At 51.7% G+C, this 19613-nt stretch overlaps 6 protein-coding genes across 6 annotated transcripts; 5 read left to right on the top strand and 1 right to left on the bottom strand.

Moving 5' to 3' along the window:
- Positions 1 to 672: 672 nt before the first annotated feature.
- Positions 673 to 3626, top strand: N7459_002046 (magnesium transporter CorA family protein; the record flags this gene model as incomplete). The annotated part of the gene is made up of 2 exons (XM_056941231.1): positions 673 to 3308; positions 3368 to 3626. Coding segments are annotated over 2 exons (2895 nt in total), but the record flags the coding sequence as incomplete, so codon positions are not given.
- A 1796-nt stretch (positions 3627 to 5422) lies between these two features.
- Positions 5423 to 8167, top strand: N7459_002045 (putative phospholipid metabolism enzyme regulator; the record flags this gene model as incomplete). The annotated part of the gene is made up of 1 exon (XM_056941230.1): positions 5423 to 8167. The coding sequence occupies one exon, from the start codon at positions 5423 to 5425 to the stop codon at positions 8165 to 8167; it is 2745 nt and encodes a 914-aa protein (XP_056803085.1).
- Positions 8168 to 11678: 3511 nt separating this feature from the next.
- N7459_002044 (uncharacterized protein) lies at positions 11679 to 12683 on the top strand (the record flags this gene model as incomplete). The annotated part of the gene is made up of 1 exon (XM_056941229.1): positions 11679 to 12683. One exon carries the CDS (start codon positions 11679 to 11681, stop codon positions 12681 to 12683), a length of 1005 nt encoding a protein of 334 aa, XP_056803084.1.
- Positions 12684 to 12770: 87 nt separating this feature from the next.
- Positions 12771 to 13052, bottom strand: N7459_002043 (uncharacterized protein; the record flags this gene model as incomplete). Its single annotated transcript, XM_056941228.1, has 1 exon — positions 12771 to 13052. One exon carries the CDS (start codon positions 13050 to 13052, stop codon positions 12771 to 12773), a length of 282 nt encoding a protein of 93 aa, XP_056803083.1.
- Positions 13053 to 15072: 2020 nt separating this feature from the next.
- Positions 15073 to 15864, top strand: N7459_002042 (uncharacterized protein; the record flags this gene model as incomplete). The annotated part of the gene is made up of 1 exon (XM_056941227.1): positions 15073 to 15864. The coding sequence occupies one exon, from the start codon at positions 15073 to 15075 to the stop codon at positions 15862 to 15864; it is 792 nt and encodes a 263-aa protein (XP_056803082.1).
- A 1662-nt stretch (positions 15865 to 17526) lies between these two features.
- N7459_002041 (Zn(II)2Cys6 transcription factor domain-containing protein) lies at positions 17527 to 19363 on the top strand (the record flags this gene model as incomplete). The annotated part of the gene is made up of 3 exons (XM_056941226.1): positions 17527 to 17583; positions 17643 to 18266; positions 18545 to 19363. 3 exons carry the CDS (start codon positions 17527 to 17529, stop codon positions 19361 to 19363), a joined length of 1500 nt encoding a protein of 499 aa, XP_056803081.1.
- Between the last annotated feature and the right edge of the window lie 250 nt (positions 19364 to 19613).

The following is a 19613-nucleotide window of genomic DNA, read 5'->3' as shown; positions in this document are numbered from 1 at the left end:
GTTCTCTTACTTTTCTTTTTATTCATGTTGTTATTTTTTTGATTTTGAAATGGCCGCTGGATATGTATTTACTATCTTTGATGTCTGATGATTGACGACTTGTACTTCTGGCATGGCAATGTAATAGAATTCCACTACTTCTACGATTCCTCGCTCCTTATAGATAGTCCATAGGGAGCCTACAATATATTTCTTATCAGAATCGAATTCCCCGGTGTCGTTCGTATCAAGATCTCCTCGAGCTCCGTGTCGCTGACCTCATCGGTCCGGTTAAGGCAATCGAATTTCCCGCCGACCGTGGAACCTCTCTGAGGTTCGTCAAGGAACTCACGGTCGCGAACTCGCTTCCTTTTCAACTCTCTCACATCTTGCTTCTCCAGTATGACACTGTAGTGTTTCTACTAGATACACTCCCCGTGGCTACGCTCATTCACTCCGCCTGCTCGAGCTCGCCTGATGTTTCACCTTGTCTCGCCGTACGCGTTATTCTCGGCCAGCTCCAGCTGCAGCTCCCTTTCGAGCCCTCCTGTGCTCGGGTGCTGATCTTCATCCTCGAGTATGCAGCTCATCATTACGCCTTGATAAGCAACATCACCTTGCGACTGTACGTTAGGTTGTCGCAGGAGGGCTTTCTGCCCGAGATTGGCGAATCAGCCGGCGTCAATCGGTTAGCGGCTACCTCGTGTTCGTCTGCGGAGTCTGCGGCGAAAGCATTACGGTGCTCGAACACATCTAATACTACTTACTATCCGACATCAGCGCGCGGTCATGGATCCGCCTCTCACGCCAACTCCTGGTCTTGGGGCTTCCCGACCGCCTCGCTCGTCACCCTCGCCGTCTGGCCCGAGAATACGTCCCCAGCGCAACGATTACCCGCTTTCTACTGATAGGAATACTGGGAACGGTCCAATGAGTGGACCGCACCAACAACCTGCACCGGCCACGTCCACTGGGACCCGCTTAGAGACCCCCGCGCCTGATAATGGACCTGGCAAATCCTCCAAGGCTTCGAGGCGCAAGAAGAATCGTCACCGTAAGCGCCGCAATCGCCAGGAGTCATTTCTTACCCCCACAGCAGAAGTATCCCATGATCGTCCTGGATCGTCTGCAGGAACCAGCGGCGCGAGAGAGTCGATGGAGGGCGACCGGCCAACGTCGAAGGATAATCCGTCATATTTCAACTTGAGCAGGAATTTGAGTAATACCAGTATCGAAAGCGATGCCTTGTTGGACCATCGGTATGTCTCAAATCTCAGTCATCATCCATTGCGATTTGAGAATCTCTCTAATCTCGCCCGCGCAAACAGTGCCCAGCCCCTGATGCGGCCTCGTCGTGACAGTCGACTCGCTTCATCATTTCGTCCCAACTCCCTGCTGTCTAGCGCCTTCCGGTCCGGTGATCTACGAGCCCGCAATACGCCTGGGGGGACCCGAGTCCAGCAATATCAGGAGGAAGACAGTGACGGATCTGAGGCCAACGACCGGACACCGTTGATGCGAACTCCCTCAGGACATGCGTCCGCATTCACGCGCTATGGAACAGATCCGCGCACCAGTCCATTTTCTTCGCGTCCCCGTCGACTATCAGCGCAGACTTCGTCCTCGCAATGCTCCCCCAACCACAGCCCGACCATTCCCCCCGGCGCAGAACGCGACTACGATGTCAATAACCCGCCGTCGATTCCCGGATCGCCAAAGCTCGGCCCGGAAATAAACTATGACGATGCGGTGGTGACCGGCGCAGACTTTGATTTCGCGATGGCCCGGTCTCTGGAGCTTCGGAGAGAGTCGATGCATCGGTTGAATAGTGATACTGTGATCAACATAGAGGGTGGACCACCGAAACAAATTTCAGCGCCAGCCTCTCCGCATTCTGGGCAGTTTTCACCTCAAGACCCACGGCGACGCCGAACGGTGGCCTTGCCAGTGGAAGAGGATGTCTGCTTTCCCGCTGAAGTTTCTGAGCTGGGAGACGAGGGCCCCAGAGTGCCTCGCGATGGCGAACGTCGCAGGCGAAGACATCGGCAGTGGCCCGACCTATCTGTGCTAGAAGAATGGAGTAGAGAGGAAAAGGAAGATCGCAGCGGGGACTTGCGGGTGAAGAAGATCAGTGAGCCGATGCTAATTGAGGGCCGACTACGCCCTCAATATAAACTCTGGCGTCGTGAGGAGGATGAAGCACCGTATCGATTCACCTACTTCAACGAGGAGTTCCAGAGCACCATTCATGCTCAGACTATTTCAGAGTTAGTGCAGCCAGGTGGCAGCTTCCGCGATCTGTTCATCCCCGAGCCGCCTGAGTTGGAAGATTCGTCCGACGATGAAGACTGGGAAGGCGATCATTCTGCTCCCGAAAACACCAACGCAGGCCACTGGGGTCAGCGGGAACCACCTCACAACGAGAATCAACCTCCACATACCAATAACGGCGCTGCGTCCTCTGGTATCCCAAGCCAAAAGAATGAGCATGATGCTGCTCAGAGTACCGCAAATGGTGCTAAGAGACAGCAGAGGTTGTCTGCGATTAGCGAAGGAAACCTTGAATCTCGCCGAGAGATCTCTCCTTCGATTTCAAATCTCGCTTCAAAGCCCAAAAAGTATGGCCCTCGGCCTACATTCTGGCTAGACGTGCTTTCCCCCACAGATGCCGAGATGCGTGTAATTGCGAAGGCATTTGGTATTCATGCCCTGACCGCAGAGGATATCATGATGCAAGAGGCTCGAGAGAAAGTGGAGCTGTTCCGCAGCTACTACTTTGTCAATTACCGTACCTTTGAACAGGACACTAACAGCGAGAATTACCTTGAGCCTGTTAACATGTACGTGGTGGTGTTCCGTGAGGGTGTTCTGTCCTTCCATTTTTCTCAAACACCGCACCCGGCCAACGTGCGGCGTCGGATCCGCCAACTTATGGACTATTTGATTCTGAGTTCGGATTGGATCTCATACGCCCTGATTGATGATATAACTGATGTCTTTGGTCCCCTTATCCAAGCCATTGAAGATGAGGTCGATGAGATTGATGAGATGATCATGCAGATGCACTCGTCCACCAAGGAGTCCTCTTCTAATGATAACCTAATGCCCTCTTTTGCACCTGGTGAGATGCTACGACGGGTCGGAGTATGCCGCAAGAAGGTCATGGGACTGTACCGGCTGCTCAGCAACAAGGCGGACGTCGTCAAGGGCTTCGCCAAACGCTGCAACGAACAATGGGAGGTGGCTCCCAAGTCAGAGATCGGCCTGTATTTGGGTGACATTCAAGATCACATCATGACCATGACTGGTAACTTGACACACTATGAGACGTAAGCTACTAGCGCTTCTCTTGAAGTGAATTGAGCGGATTGCTGACTCTTTTACATAGGATCCTTTCTCGTGCGCATTCCAACTATCTTGCGCAGATTAACATTTTGATGAACGAGCGCCAAGAGCAGACTGCTGATGTCCTAGGCAAGCTGACTGTATTGGGTACCATCGTGCTCCCCATGAACATCATTTGCGGTATGTGGGGGATGAACGTCAAGGTACCAGGTCAGGACATTGACAACTTATGGTGGTTTTGGTCGAGTGAGTCCTGCCTTATCTGTGTTTTTCGAATCCGCCCAGATTTTGACGTCCTCTAGTCACCGCCGGCTTATTTGTCTTTGCCTTCGTCTCTTTCGTAATCGCCAAGCGAGTCTACAAAATTGTATAGATCGGACGGTTTCAGTTCACTGCGTTGGAATTATCTCCGTGCCATTTCCGTCTATGGAGCTATTTTGCCAACCCAACAGATACCCTGTTCTCATCCTCCGTTCTGCATTTACCCCGTCTTTCATTTACATTTACGACTTGATTCCCCTGGGGAGATACACGGTGTTGTTCAATTGAGCATACGACGGCGTTGGACCTGACTGACGATATACGAGTCATTTCTTCCGGGGTTGGATGTGTGATTTGGACTTTTCGGTTTGGCGTGCTTGGGGCTTTGGATTGTATATAATGACACCAACTCCAGAACTGTATAGTTAACCGTTTCCTGCTATACATTCTGCTACCAAAGAACTAGTCTGTCTTGTATTGATGTCGCCACTCCTGACATAATGTATTTGTAACAGCATTCAATAAATTTTGGAGGGAGCAGCAAAAAGAACTCACCTGTCGTTGCCTTATAGACAAGGCAACACACAGGCATGAATATGCGCCGGAAATGGGGGAATCTGCAGGTGTGGCCCCTTTTACTCCGTAGAAGCTCGATATTGCAGAGAATATGCGATGATCCTTGGGATTTGCTCACACATGTGTGTTCGAGCGTCACGCACCTGTCTCCGTCTCATACATCCTCTGTTCCTGGTCGGCGACCCATTAGTTAACTTACCAGGGGCCCAGCGCCGATGAAGTCATCATGACCTCGTCTCGACAATACCACAGTATTGATACAGTGCCTGCCTCGAGGCCCTGTTTTACTACGCCTCTGCGTTACGCGGCTGTCTCGCAGACTCCCGAAGGTTCTGCACCGCTCTACTTGGACTTCTCTACCGACTTCCACCACTCTCTTATCACGCTCCATCACGCTCGCGACTCCTCTCTCCTTCATAATTTCCTTCGCCCTGTGCCTCACGTCCTCATTCCTAGGCTGCACATTCCATCCAGACCGTCATCCGCGTGCTGCCCTGCGGTGCGAGGCCCGCCCCTTCCATCCTGACGTGGGCCACGATCATTGGTCTCTGCTGGGCCGGGCCCTGACTTTCTGCCCTTGTCAGCCACTTTTCACCCGAGGTCTTGGTCACCGACATCTCTGCAGGTGAAGCGGCACCTAACGACGCACGCCACATCTCCTCATCTCATGGGCCAGAAACAAGTCTAGCCCAAACGTTGAGCCGGATCGGCGGTCCCCATCATTCCCCAATCCCGCCAACCAGAGCCTGCCACCATCGGACCACCTTGTTCTAGACGTTCTTGTTTTGCTTTGGGCCGCCCGGAAACAAAGCAGCAGCACAGTGATGTGTACGGCGCTTGATCTTCCGATCATCCATCTCTGACCTCTCTAAACACAACAAAACACCTTGTCTCTTCTCCGTCTCCCCACACCCACACCCAAAAACCCCTGCACCCACTGCTGTGTTTCTCGTCGCCCTTGGGCCAGACACCGGCATTTCCCCGTTTCCAGCATGTGGATGTCGGCTATTCGCTTTGCTGCACCATAACCTGTGTAATGAACCCGTATTTCTGCGCAACATTCCCACGGTGACGCATCTGTGATTCCTCATTCGCTTTTGACAACTCATTTCCTCACCGTCGAGCCCCCCTGTGTGGTGTGGCACCTTGCTTCTTCCAGTTCCCTCTTCGGGACCTTCGTTCCTGCCCAACTGCCCGGCTTCCTCTCGGGTCTCCTGACTTTGCTTGCATCGCGTCAGCGCCCTCTGACTCGGTAGAGATCATGGCTGCGGAGTCCGAGAGGCCGCCTTACCTCAACGGTGCCTCTGGTCGAACCAGAGGGGCCAAGTATGCGGAGGCGACATCGGAACCCACACATCCACCGGCCAGCGAAGATGACGAGATCGAGCTACCACGTTCCAATGTGAAACCCCCGGCCCAGGCCATGTCCCAGGTCCCTCAACTTACCCCCAATCCTTCTACGGTTTCGACCTCAGCCTCTACCAATTCCGCCGTCTCCTCCCGCGAGTCCTCTCCGGTTCGAATCTCTTCGCGCTCCGCCAATCCCTCCTCTGCCAGTCGAGTACGTTCTCAATCCCGGAGAAGCAGCCAAGATCGAGCGAGTCCGAATCGACCGACCTCCAACAGCCAGCCGTCGGGCATATCTACACAAACCTCAACGCCTTCTGTCCAGCGTCCGGCTCTGACCAGCAACCCGCCAGTCCTCCCTCCTCCTGCCCCAGAGCCTCCAGCCAATGTCCCCAGTCCGGAGAAGTCCAATATGTCACCATGGGCGGGAAATCGTCGCACAGAGCAGGAGTCTACCCTGCCAAATACTTCCCACAAGAGGTCAACCCTGCCAGTGTCAGAAGAGCATGGAAAAGTGGACCGAAGCACTCCTCGAGCGGTCACGAGAGGCGTCAGTGGACAAGGCCCCTCCTTGGAAACTGTCCAGGAGATGGCCAGTAACCCCTCTACCCCTTCGAGTGACACTGCGCTTAAGCCGGATACCCCGGACGACACCCGGTTACACACAATCGACGAGGACCCGACGCCTCGAGCCTCAAAACAGAATGCGGAAAGTGGCAGTGACAGCGGTGGTAATCGAAGCTCGGAAGCGAAGGACGAGAACCGATCGGATGCGACCGGTACTGCCAAGACGTCTGGGACAATCATGCCAAAGCGTTCGTCTACCTCTTTGAGCGCTGGTGCCCGGGGGAAACCCGCTGACGGCTCGGTGCGCAACATGATTGTGGAAACGGAGACCGTCAGCTCAATACCACAGGTTTCCTTGGGTGTTGGCTCTGGGGAGCGAGGTAACGCCAGTCGTGCAGATCAGGGTACTCTACGCATGAAACCGTCCACCGAGACCATTCGGCCCCGCAAGGAGAGAAGGAAGAATCGCCGACCGAATCCTCTTACCACAGGCCCAGCGTCAAGCAAGGCGGACATCTTTGAGGCTAAGGTGGCGAGCGCTGTGGACGAGGCGGATGTTTCCGATTCCGACGAGACATTTGTCTACGAATCCAACCCCCCGGATCCCTATCCTCCTCGACAATCCCGATATCACTCTCGGACACCTAGTGCAACCTCCATGGCTAGTCAAGTCGACCAACTGGCTGGTCGAACACGCGGGGGTTTGCGTGATGGCACGCAAAGTGTGACCATAAAACGAAGCATGAAGTTTACCAACAACACGTACAACAGCAGCTTAGATGGCGAGCCTGTCGAGGCCGACGGTAGTCGGAATCCCCCTAGGGTGGATGGGAGCGGAGCCATCACTCCACGGCATCATAACATTGGCCGTCATGGCCGCAACGGAGTGTACCCATCACTCTTTGACAGCGATTCGCCTTTCCCTCCACCTCAAACCCAACCCAAGTCTCCCCGGCATTTCATCGGTGGTGGATATCGGCATTCACGGAATAGCAACATCCGCTCTTCGCCAAACTACAAGACTATCAGCAATTCCAAGAAAGCGGGCGACGTGTATGGATATGACTTTGATGCCGAGGGAGCCGATGACGAACGAACGCCCTTGGTGGGTACACCGCGCGCAACACGCAGCCGCCACGGCCGACGTCCAAACAGCGCCAGTTTGCGACAAATGGAATATATGGCCCAACGTCAACGAGGGTGCTTCTCGCGCTATGGCTCGTGTGCCATCATTCTCTTGCTCTTGTTGATAGTTGCCGGTGGTGCCACTTCATTCTTCATTGCCGCGACAAAGACCCTTCTGGATGTTCAAGTCATTGCCATTCAGAATGTTCTTGCATCGGAGCAGGAGATTATGCTTGATCTCAACGTACAGGCGACCAACCCGAACATCTTTCCTGTGACCATCGACGACAGTGACATCAACATATTTGCCCGAAGTCGATATGTCGGCACGGATAAATTTTGGCGCGACCATGGGGAAGACGAACTTGACCGATTCCCCCGGGTGGAACAAAGCCGACGCCGCTGGCGGTTGTCCCAGATTGTTCGGTGTCTGGGTAACATGGATTGCGTGCAGGGGGCTGTATCTCGCCACTCGCCATCCGAACATATCAATGACGGCGTCGATCGGGGCACTGATCCTATCTCGGATCCGGAGGGCGACTCCCAAACCATGCTGCTTGGACGAGTGTTCCGGTTTGATTCTCCTCTCTCCTTCGAGCCTTCACCATGGAACCAGCATGACTCTACCACCAAGGGCCAAATTCGACTCCCTCGGCCTGGGAACAAGACTGAAGAAGGCGGCACGGAGCGTTGGGAGCGAGTACTTCAGCATCCGTTTGAGCTGATTGTTCGCGGTGTGGTCAAGTACCAGCTGCCATTCAACTCCCGCTACCATTCTTCCTCCATCAGCTCTAGTGTCAAAGTCATCCCTGATGATGACGGTGACGATCCCGACACTACACCCCCAAGCAACGATACCGCCCGAATTACCTTCGCCACAAGGACAACTCCCCTTCTCCGCCTTGCGGGCCCTGATGTCCACCACGGACAGCGATCAGGGCTATCGCAACGACAGTTTACGGCATGAACTTCCAAACATTAGCGAAAGATTGATGTGCATTACTTACGACAGCCTTTTTCTTTTCTTTTAACATTCTCAACTTTCTTGTCTATGTAATGAGTCCAAAAGATGCAAGAACTGCTCGGGGGTCCCCAGATGGGCCTGCCCTTGAGCTCCTTACCCTGTCTCCTTGCGTTCTTGCTCCCGCGGTATACCCTTTTGCGAAGCCACTGTTTTATTTGATTTGTTCGACTGCTGTGCAACAGCGAGTCTGGGACATGTGGTGCTCTCCTTATTCCTTTGACTCTCTTTCTCTGTACAGAATCTATCCATTGGCTCTTGGCCATGGACAGGGTGTTGGCTATTCTTCACGATCTCCGAATGGTCGCATCTCCTAGTTGCTCCGTTCTCGTCCTGGCAGCCTGCCGCTACGAATTTTCTTCCGTCCACCTGTATCTATACTCCACAACTTGCTCACATTCTTCATGACTTGGCCCGCGGTGGTTTGCTTGTGTTGCAGTAAATGACAGCACCAATGGCCACCCGGCTTTTATGCTGGATCTCTGCTCATGATGCGACGAGTATTGAGCAGGAATTCAGGGGTATTCCTCGAGAGCCTGACCTTGAACACATCGAGAAGAGTGAAAAGAATATCGTCATTAATTGGTTTGACGAAGTCGGGACGAAATCGTGTGTTGTCTAGCGCCCCAAGGCGGTTTGAACAAAAGCTAGCAAGGCTCTCAAAAATTACCTTCATGAAAAATCTTGCTCTGCGCGCAAAGTCGAAGCGTCCAAATGCCGATAGGCTCAGGGCAATTCAATAATATAATTTCCCATAAAATCCGATCCCAGTGAAGAGCGGCCATGGCAGTGATACAAGGGATAGCCCATTTGTATGGCACGGAGAAGAAGTAGGTAGTACTGGACGGAGGCGAGGAGACTCGAAGATCCTTCTAGGGAATTCCTGATTTCGTGGCATATCCAAAAAATTCCGCCATTGCCAGCATCGTGGCCAACATGCTGTTAAGGGCAAGGTAAACAGAGGAAACTATGACTTGGGGTAGATTGGTAGGAAGAAAACCCGTGCAAAACGCTCATCGATGTCCCGTCGTATTGAGTGCGCTGACTCTGTGGTTCGCCGATGCTCTCCTCTGCAAGCGTAGACCAGCCCAGACCCCAGGCATTTATTTGATCTGGTCCACGGGAAATGACCCATATGGCAGTGACACAACTGGCTGCGGCCAGAAAAGAGAACACAAATTGCCATGTGCTCACTGCCTTTCCCCAGCAGTACCTTCCGCCTGTTCAAATGTCGCCGACGCCGGACAGCCGAGAATCCCATTCTTTGGAGGATCGTGGCCCACTTCTCGTGTCCTCTTTCGCGGCAAGATAGCGGCCTCGAGTGGATAGATCCCTACGGAGTCGCCTCTTCCACTCACGACGACTTTTACCCTGGCCTCAACATGTTTCGATTTATGGGTTCTCAAATCCGCTTGGTCGGGCCACGACTCATACTGGGCAAATTTAGGCCCTGATGACACCAAAAACTGTCTTCCGTCGGGTTGATCTCCATCAACGTACTATTCGCCTGGGATTGCCTGTCCCAGTGGGTGGATGATGGGCGGAACGACCATAAGCCCGGGAGAAACTACAGGAACATGTTGTCCCATCTACACGTAAGTGCCCGCGTTGGAAAAGATTGCGACGTCTGCTTACATGACTGACTATCTGTAGACCCAGTAGTTGGACATTTACGCCACGGACCGACGGGGGGGGGGCAACTGGCAATCCTGGCATAGTGTCGAGGCTTGCGCTTACCAAATGACCGCGAATGCGAGTTATGTCTATACACACACAAATACTCCATTTGTCACAACCACTGCTCATGCCTCTATGACGTCAGGAAGTGATGGTTGGAATGGATTTGGTGTTCAGCTCCGCTGGAAATCCACTGACCTTAGCTCTGCTCCGGCTACATTCGCTTCTTCCGACCCATCCCCAACCACAACACAATCAACTACATCTCCAGCCTCCAATCAACAATCCTCCGGCTTATCTACTGGTGCTAAAGCAGGCATAGGGATTGGTGCTGCATTCGGGGGTCTGTTGCTCATACTGGCGGTCGGCTTTTTCATCCTTCGTGGACGAAAAGGCCGAGGGAACAATTCGAATGAAAGCTTCGATGCCAATGGGGCTTCCGGCTTTGCAGGTCCCATACAAGGCGAGTACGAGCTTTCTGGGGCCGATGATGACATTATTTGGCCCAAAAAAACACGAACCAGACTCCAATCCTTTATTTGAGAAGGATGTTTCTGAAGACCGTCCACGGCTACGAGGGCCATCAGAACTAGAATGAGTTTGCAGGTCTACTAATATCGGGCTATCAACGGTTGAGTTCTGGCAATGAAGTCTTTCCCTGTACTGTAAAGCGCTTGATTGTTAAAAATCCCTATCCCCGTCTTTTGGGAAGTTAATTAAGAGATTCAACGCAAGTCAACGAGTAATATGAACCGCCCAAAACAACCTTCCTTGGGAACGGCCATGTAGAATGCTCCTAGGAGTCTCGCAATATGCATTGTTTCCTGGTTTTCTAGTAGCAAGTCCATATGCAGAGACAAACTGCAGCAAATATAGAATTCGGATGCGGCTACAAGAGCAAGCGATGGCTCTGGTGGAGCACTTCTTTCCGAGCGGGGAGGCGTGGATCGCCCCGATTATTAGTCCCGCTTTCTCCTATTTCTACCCCACAAGTGTAATATTAGCTGCGGAAACTGCTCTTGTAGAGTTGATCGAAAAATGCTAAAATCAAAGCTTGGGCCCGAAGCATTATTTACGTAGTTCTGCGTGCACACAGAGACCAGGGCACTGGTCCGCGCCTACTTCAGATGCTAATTAGTGATTTCTGGCCCTGATCAGCCAACAAAGCAAATCCGCCTTGCACCACCTTCATTGACATGGACATCTGGGGCACCTCTCAAGATTGTTTGCGCACGATATGGATATACAGTTGTTGGAAAGGGAACTACCGACCGACTCTGGAAAGAGGTATCCAACGACGCTATGATATACCGTATCCTCCGGAAAGCGCAAGGCTCCGCCGTACCAGTCTTCCTAGGAACAATCGATCTGGCTATGACTTATTTCCTCTACGGGGCGGGTGAGATCTGGACCTAGGAATAAATGTGCGGTTAGGTCCCGATCTAACTGGTCATAGAGCTAACCCTCCTCTGGTTTTACCCAAACTGGATCAATACACTACATAAATATAGGCTAGTCCTAATAAAGTATACTAGCAGCTATGAAGGACAGTGAAGGGGGCCGTCTTGATAAGTGGGTTTTCAGCAGAGTAAAAACGCATCCTGCTTATAAATATAGGGACAGTGTGATATACTACTGTGACACAGACGCCCCCAACGCCGAAGATGTCTACTACATATATGTAGTCCACCGTCGAGGATCAGTAGTCTTCTTGCCCTTTACAACAATACTTGCATTTCACCCCAACCAATCCTTCCACTGCCCACAGAACCCATCTGCCATGTCTTCCGCAGACCTTCTCATCACCGGTGCGACCGGCTTCATTGGCTTCAAAGTCCTCCTCGGAGCCCTCCAGGCCGGATACACGGTCCGAGCCGCTATCCGCTCCCCCGAGAAAGCCAAAACACTTGCCTCCCACCCCAAGATAACTGCTTCTGGCAAGGCAAACAAGCTCTCATTTGTTGAGGTTCCTGAAATCACCCGCGACGGCGCTTACGACGAGGCTATCAAAGACGTTACCTACGTCATCCACCTTGCCTCACCTCTCCCTTCGCCGTTCCTGGACCCGCAGACCGGCATCTACGAGCCAAACATCAAGGCTGTGAGCACCCTCCTCGTATCCGCACTCAAGGAGCCATCGGTGAAGAAGGTTGTCATCACGTCTTCGGTCTTCGCAAACACACCCTTCCCTCCCGACCCAAGCCAGGAAATCACGGCCGAGACCAGAGTGCCAGACCTGCGGGGACCTTTTGACTCGATGCTCCCCGCATACAGGGCCGGCAAGATCGCAGCGCTGAACTTCACCGACAGATTCATCAAGGAGAAGAAGCCTTCCTTCACCATTGTGAATGTCTTCCCCGGGTTCGTCTTCGGCCGGGATGACAGAGCTCTAGATGTCAAAGAGCTCTGGGGTGGAACCAATCGCATCCTTCTAGCAGCCATCACTGGGCAGTCTTCCGATAGGCCTTTGCTAGCAGGCGCCACCCATGTGGATGATGCCGCCAAAGTACATCTAGCAGGATTGAAAGAGGGCATTGCTGGGAACTTCGGCGTCACGAAGGTCCACGACTTCAACGATGCTTGGGAAGCCGTCAAGAAGCACTTTCCCGAGGCTGTTGCGGACGGCATATTCAAGCAGGGAAATCAGCCAACTGTGCCCGTCGATTGGAATGCTCACCAGACCGAGGTTGATCTCAAGTTTATTTTCGAGACGTATGAGGACATGGTTGTTGACGTTGCCGGCCAGTACCTTGAGCTCTCTGGCAAGAAGGGGGCTGAATCTTAGTCTCTCTCATTCCTTTTGGGCTGAAGCCACTCTAATGAATTTATTCCAATTCTCGTCCAAGTCAATGAAACTGATGTAAATCGTGTATTAACTTGGTGCCCCATATGTCAAATTGTTGGTAGTACGTGCATCGATCGCAGCTTCAAAAGTCATCTGGGCCAACTCAGCCACCAAATTGACATCAGGCAAATGACCGGAACCGAGGACAGCGATGCGGATAGGCGCTGCTCCATCGGCTGCGTTCTGGAGGCAGAAGTCCTGGAACTCAGGCAGTAGCCAAAGATCCTTCAACGATCGAATATAGAGCGTGGATACGTCTTTCCATGCAGCGTAGGTTGTCTGCCCGGTCAAATCGCAGAATTGCCCCATTTCAACACCCTAACCTACTCTTGACTTTCGGGTGCCAAGTCGTGATACAGGAGCCAGATGGGGTCTATGGGAAACCCAGTGCTGTTGTCGCTGCTGAATTCACGAGCAAACTTCTTCCGGGGAGGTTGACGCCTTGCCACCACTGTTCGAATCGTCTGGCGTGGGCATGGATCCAGCTGTTTAGATGAGACTGACCAACCCACCGGGTAGGTTCCTCGCCTGTTGGTCCTTGGGGGTAAAGATTCTAATACCGTTGGTCCGGGGATGCCGCATGAATGCATCAACATGATGACCTCTTGGCCGGCGTCGACCAGAGGCTGTACGGCTTCGTGGATGGTCTGTATATCGGCATCGAAGGAAGGGTTTGGGGGTTGTTGGCCGTTGTTCGTTGGCAGGGCAGGACAGTGAACCTTGAAAGTTTTCGCCTCTAAGGCATCAATCAGCTTATGGTATGCTTTGGGTGCAGTCAAGGACGGGGAAGAGTCTAGGTAGGGTCGCAGGCATTATTGGGCATGCCGACGATAAAAGGAAGAAGAGAATGCAGATGCCATACGACGCGTGCGATTTAATGTCAGGCTTTCAGCGATTTGAGATTCTCAAGCGGCCAGGTCGGTAGGCTACAAAGGGACCTTCCAACCTTGTTTTCTAAAGGAGCTGCTCTTTCTGGGTATTACCTACGTCGTTGACACGGTGAGCGGGGCGCCAGAAATGGCTCCTATTGCACCGCTTTTACCACCCCCGACCTGCTGCCCTCCATCTATAAAAGACCACGCCCTCTCCTACCACTCTTGTCGATGCATTTCCTGAATATCTATCCATCAACAGAGGTGATAATGCAAGCCACGGATATAGTCGGATGCATAGTAATCAAGCTCAACGAAACCTTAATGACCTGGAACCCCTAAAAACGCAAATCCCTGACTAGTGGTCCGGATCCAGACATACCGGAGCTGCGCCCATCTCGCCGAAATGATGCATCTTCTTGGCCCACCGCCGCCTAGATTTCTTGGACGGGGCAACTGAGACGGAAATCCTTCTCGGAGAAAGGCGAGTGATATAGCGTGATATTCTGACACGGTATGAGTGATTTTCTCTAGATTGGGAATATTTTGCGCCGAAATTGCAGTACACAAACACAATACGATTGAGACTCTCAAAGGATGGGGGAAAAGAAGGTTTCTTCTTCTAGCCCGGGAGATGCTGTAGTCGGAGCCTAGAGCGAAGCTCTGCCAAAGAACTAGCAGAGAACGAATGACTACGAGCAGAGCTGTGAAATATCTTAGACATTTTCTCCTCCCTTCGGTAGGGGGTTTGAAAAGAGGTTGGTGGGAATCTAAAGGGCGAAGGACTTGGAACATGGTGTTGGGATTTTAAACACTAGACTTTTGCCTTGAGTCTAGGTTGCCTATTCCTCCATCGCTGTCAACCCTCCTGCTAGCCCCTATTCCTTCGTGAACATCGCGTATAGACTAGTATGAACAGTGATATTTCCCTGCCCAGGCTCGCTAAACGGGATCGGGCAATCCGCTCGACCCGCTCGATCCGACCAGGTAGACCTTAGACCGGTACCTAGAACCACTTGACTGAGGGGCGTCATGGTCTTGAATGTAAATATGTATTAGAGTACGAGGAATGGAGTCCCTCTAAGCTAGATAAATTAGGTGGTATGCCTATAGCTGCTTCGTAAGATGAAAAGTCTCTACCTAGGAGATCCCTCTTTCTCTCTCCTTATATTCCCTGTCCTTATTCTAGCCTCCAGGTCGAGCAACTCCACCCTCTTCGTCCAAACCTCATCATCCAAGCCGTCTCCGTCGAAACCTCTCCATCCAAACCTCTTCGGTTATTCTACCGGCGGGGTATAAATATGAGATCTCCATGGTCTATCTCACGCCCACTCTTCCTCTGCATCTTGTTCTCTGGAATAACATGTTCCTCAATCCCTTTGGAGAACAATGATGAGAAGAGAAACTACAAAGATACCGCGCTCTATGCCCTTACAACTGATACAGTAGCAACCCGAATGAGGGAGGCGGATGAGATCCTTACCGGCTCCAACACGAAACCTTGGGCTTACGATGTACTCAGTTGGGGGCACTCTCCGCAACGTTTGATCGCCGAATCATATGGAGATTTCGCTGTTGCTGTTGAGACCAACGTTGGCGCTTGGCTTTGTGTCATTGAAGAATCGAAGTTTGCTGAAACGAGCGTACGCGATGGCTTGAACCAGGAAGCTTACGATGCTGTGTGGACGAATGGGTGCCTCCAGAGCTTGAAAGATACACTTCGCTACTGGAACCAAAAAGTGCAAGATCTGGAATTGGAGAACTATCAACTCCATACTGTGGGTGTTCAAGTTGATTGTTTTGGTGTTCGCACTGGAAGAGGGCAGGTCAGAGGCAATGTCCCAGTCGGATATGCCGCACGCCAAAGGCTGGTCCCTGAGCTCGAGCAACTCCTACAAGTGACGGGAATTCCGCTTCTGGGATGGCCTGTCCTGAAAAATAAACAGAAAATGGTCAGCTTTGTCATTGAGCAAAAGCAACCAACATCGTTTTTGGATGGAGGGTTTCCATTCAGGCGTACTGTTGTCAATGTTTATGGCACTGGTACTGGGCCGAGCGACGATGCAACCAAGAGAAATCCAGAATGGGGCGCAAGCCCCGCGGTGACAATCAATCTCAGTTACGGCGTTCCAGAGAATTGTGGCGATTCTCTGATTTACATTTATGGGGAGAAGAAGGACGCTATTGACTATCCTTCTGCGGATGCACAGCAGCCCCAAAGCCCATATGCTTTCATCGACGTCAACTAAGAAGGAGGGTGAAACTAACTACCTGGTACATGGATGGTATTACTTAGCGGAGTCTCAACCTACCTAGCGTTAATGTGGTTAGTTCTGGCGATGTCCATGTATTATTCTCCCCTTCTCTAAGACCGTTTCTTCTTCGAGTGATATACTATAAGCGGGCTATTTTGGCGAAACCACGTGCGCAGAGCATAAATCCCTTCAGCTGCCCCTACGGTCACGGCTCTTGGATCAGGAGCCACCTCGGCATAGTTCTCCAATAGAAGGGCCAGCTCTACCCAATTACCGAGTTAGTATAACCCGCTTGATCGCCTTGCGCATGGGTACTTCCCACGTTCATATTAGGCACAGGTGCCCTTCAGGATTCAATGGGGCTGATACCTTGGTCGATCAAACAGCCCGCCGCCGTTCCTGGGTATCCGGCGCTATTTATGCATGTCGTCTTTACAACTCCACCCTCAACAAATTCCAAGTCCACGAGGAGCCAATCGGGTGACCCGCACACAAAATGATATGAACGCGGTCTATCGTTGTTCTCCGCTTCTCGAGGAACCGAGAGGAAGGAATCAGTGGGTGATCAAATACTAGGATATATTTCGTCGGCCAGCAGAGCACTTAGCAGGGCAAATCCATAGACATAGTGACTTAGCTAGGTGTGATTGACACGGCCAATTACCAAAATCAATACACAGATGTTCAAAACAGGCAATATATACGAAAGGTTGTGGAGCGGGAGATAAAGTATATAGTAGGAGGCGCTAGGCCGCATTTCAAAAAATGCCGGGCGCGACACCGGGCACTCAGCTGAGGTTGGCCCGGCTTTTTAGGATCTGAAACGCCGCCTACGAGCATAAACGGGCCGAGAATTCAGCGCCAAACGCAGAAAAGCCTAACAGTGGGAGTGACCAGAAATGTCTGTAACAGTAGAAGGGGATGGCCGAACTGGGTTTAGTGCGGACGGGACAACCCGCCATTCCTTCGGGGAGGAGAGACGCTCGGGGGAGGAATGTCGGGGAGGAAAAGTAGATCTTCGTGCTGGGCTGGTTTATGCTAAATGATTGGCCCCCCTGATTATAGTTCAACGCTTCTGGACAAGTGCCCGGACCATGGGAAATGATTTCTCATGCAGTTCCATGGTCTGCCCCTGAGCGCTCGCGTGTCGGGAGCATTACAGTTGGACAACTTTATTTCCGCCTGGTGGATCCACTCGCTGCTAAACCGAACGCGGGAATAACTTCGATTTGGAATGGCGCTAAATAATACCTGTGGCGATCATCGCGAGAAGCCGGGGCAGATTACTGCGTGCGGGTGGAGACCCGTCGGCTCGAGGCGAAGCTTTGATCCAACTTAATACAGTCAACCAGTGCGCCCGTACACGTGGAAGGCGCAAGGTATATGCGTCATCCTCCTTAAAGTTCTGGTAGCGTCTAGCTCGCATCTTGTTGACCCTCTGGGAATAATTGGGGGGCACATCAGTGTGCCGACGGTGGGGGCCGTTGGGGGGGGGGGGGGGGGGGCTGTCGATCAACGACGAAACTTACAGATCCTTATTGTTTAAATGCATTAAGCTCCCCTCGTGTTGACTCGGGTGCAAGTCTAGAGCATCGAACAAGTGCATCCTGTTTGAAAGTTCGCACGCTTTTCCCATCGGTCTACGTCCTACTAGCTATGGCTCGCGGAAGAATCTCGAGAAGCTGCGCGAAGTGTCGAGCCGCTAAGCGCCGCGTAAGTGCTGTTTTGGCTTGTACCTAATCGGTCAATGCTAACTGCATCCTGATATACAGTGCGACCAGCGGCTTCCCCATTGTGGACAGTGCATTCGTGCGCATGAAGACTGCCCTGGGTACCGAGATGAATGGGAGCTCGTCTTCCGAGACCAGACTGACCATACTATCAAACGGTCCAAGGAGAAGAGGGCGAAGAGAGCTACGTCTGCTGAGACCGATCACTCGTCCCCAATCTCCTGTGGTCGCGTTGAGGAGCTCAGCTTCGAAGATTTCCTCATGCTGCAATATTTCAGTCGACCACGGCTGTGGGCTAAATCACAGACCTCCAGCTTACCCCCGACTATCAGCTCGAGCACGATGATGCGTAACCAAGTTATTTCTTCCTATCTCAGGGACTGCTGCCCTCGCCAGATCGGAAGCACGTGTAACATTGATATAACGCAGGTGTCGCGAGGTGTGATCTCAGACATCTTCGCACTCCCTCAGAAAAGCGTGATACTTGATAATGCCTGCGCCGCCTTGTCATGCATCTTCCTGGGCAAGATCTACCACGACGAACCGGTCTTGCAGTACGGGATTCAACTATATAACTATGCTATTGCATATATGTCAAATGCGATTAGTCGCAAGGCCTACTCCAATGACATTGTCTATACATGTGCCATTTTCCAGCAACTTCAGGTACGAAGCCTTGTTTCTTGAAGCTATTGAAGCTATTGAAGCTATTGAAGCTATTGAATTTTCAACTCACATCGCCCTAGACTTATCATTGCCCACACAGCATCAATGGATGGTTCGCGCATATAGACGGACTGGGCGCGATTATGCGATACTATCGCCCGAAAATGCTTTCCAATCCAATACTGACTGCTATATATGGAAATCACCAAAAATTAAAAGTGGTAAGGAAATACTTCTGATGTGTCTAGAATAGGACGATATACTAATCATGGTTCTAGATACTCTCTGGGTTTATGCATCTGTCAGAGGAGACAATCGCATGGCTCAAGGAGCCTATTGAAGATGGCCCACTGTTTAGATGGATCACACTTTTTGCAGAGACGTCGCGTATTGCCTCCGCTGTGAGCCGTCTTGATGAGTCTGGAGCAGACCATATTGCTTATCAATCTCTACTGGACGATTGTTTAGCACTTGAAAAAGACCACTTGAACTTTTATAGTTCATTTGATCAAAACATTGATGGAGAGCCTCCTACTTACGCCCCAGGCGAGTTCAACGGATTCCCTTCTACGGATGAATTATTCGGTCCAGCTTATTGCTTCTCCTCCCCAAATGATGCCATCCTACATATATCCTTTTGGTTATCATTGTCGTGGGTCTATCCTTTGATTCAACATTGTGAGACTCATGCCAGGGTTGATATACCAGATGGCCAATCTCCTATTGAAGACCAATCACTCTCCCTTGCCACGTTTTACGTCGCCAAGGCCGCTCGAGGTCTTGCGTACTGTGCCCAAGAGGGGATGGGCTCATGGGGCACCACCTATGGGTTAGTCTTTGCAGCCCAGTCCTCACATGTATACACACACGCCAAGGACTGGGACCGGTTCCTTTGGGCCCAGGATGTTTTCATCTATCTGGAGGAAAGAGGCTGCGATCAAGCTGCTCGACTTCGTGAAATCCAGTGGAACTATTGGTTTGATCCCCGCAAAAATAATACCTACCGAATGGTGGACTACAGAAAGTTTCAAGACGAGGATACCGCGCCGGTCTACAGAGCGACGGAAGGCAACTTATCGAATGCGGCTACGATATAGGTTGAGCATGTGCTGGGTGTCTACCAACGTATCAACGGACTGACTGGAGGCTCTGGGATTGGCGTTTCGGTGAATGTTTAGGTACCTTCGTTGTTCCATATTTTGTTGCCACTTAGCTGTCACTACTTTGTATATATTTGACTCATTAGCGCTGGATGTCATTGTTAATTCGATTCGGATAAAGCTGTCAAGGTCTGACTAGATCTCGTCAAAGCCCGCCATGATCACCCTTATCCATAATGCTTCAAAT

This window comes from Penicillium hispanicum, assembly GCF_028827665.1.
Source record: "Penicillium hispanicum strain IBT 35686 chromosome Unknown utg000002l_segment0_segment0, whole genome shotgun sequence".
NCBI lineage: Eukaryota > Fungi > Ascomycota > Eurotiomycetes > Eurotiales > Aspergillaceae > Penicillium > Penicillium hispanicum.
The sequence above is the reverse complement of the archived record's forward strand: the minus strand, read 5'-3'. Positions and strand labels throughout refer to the sequence as shown.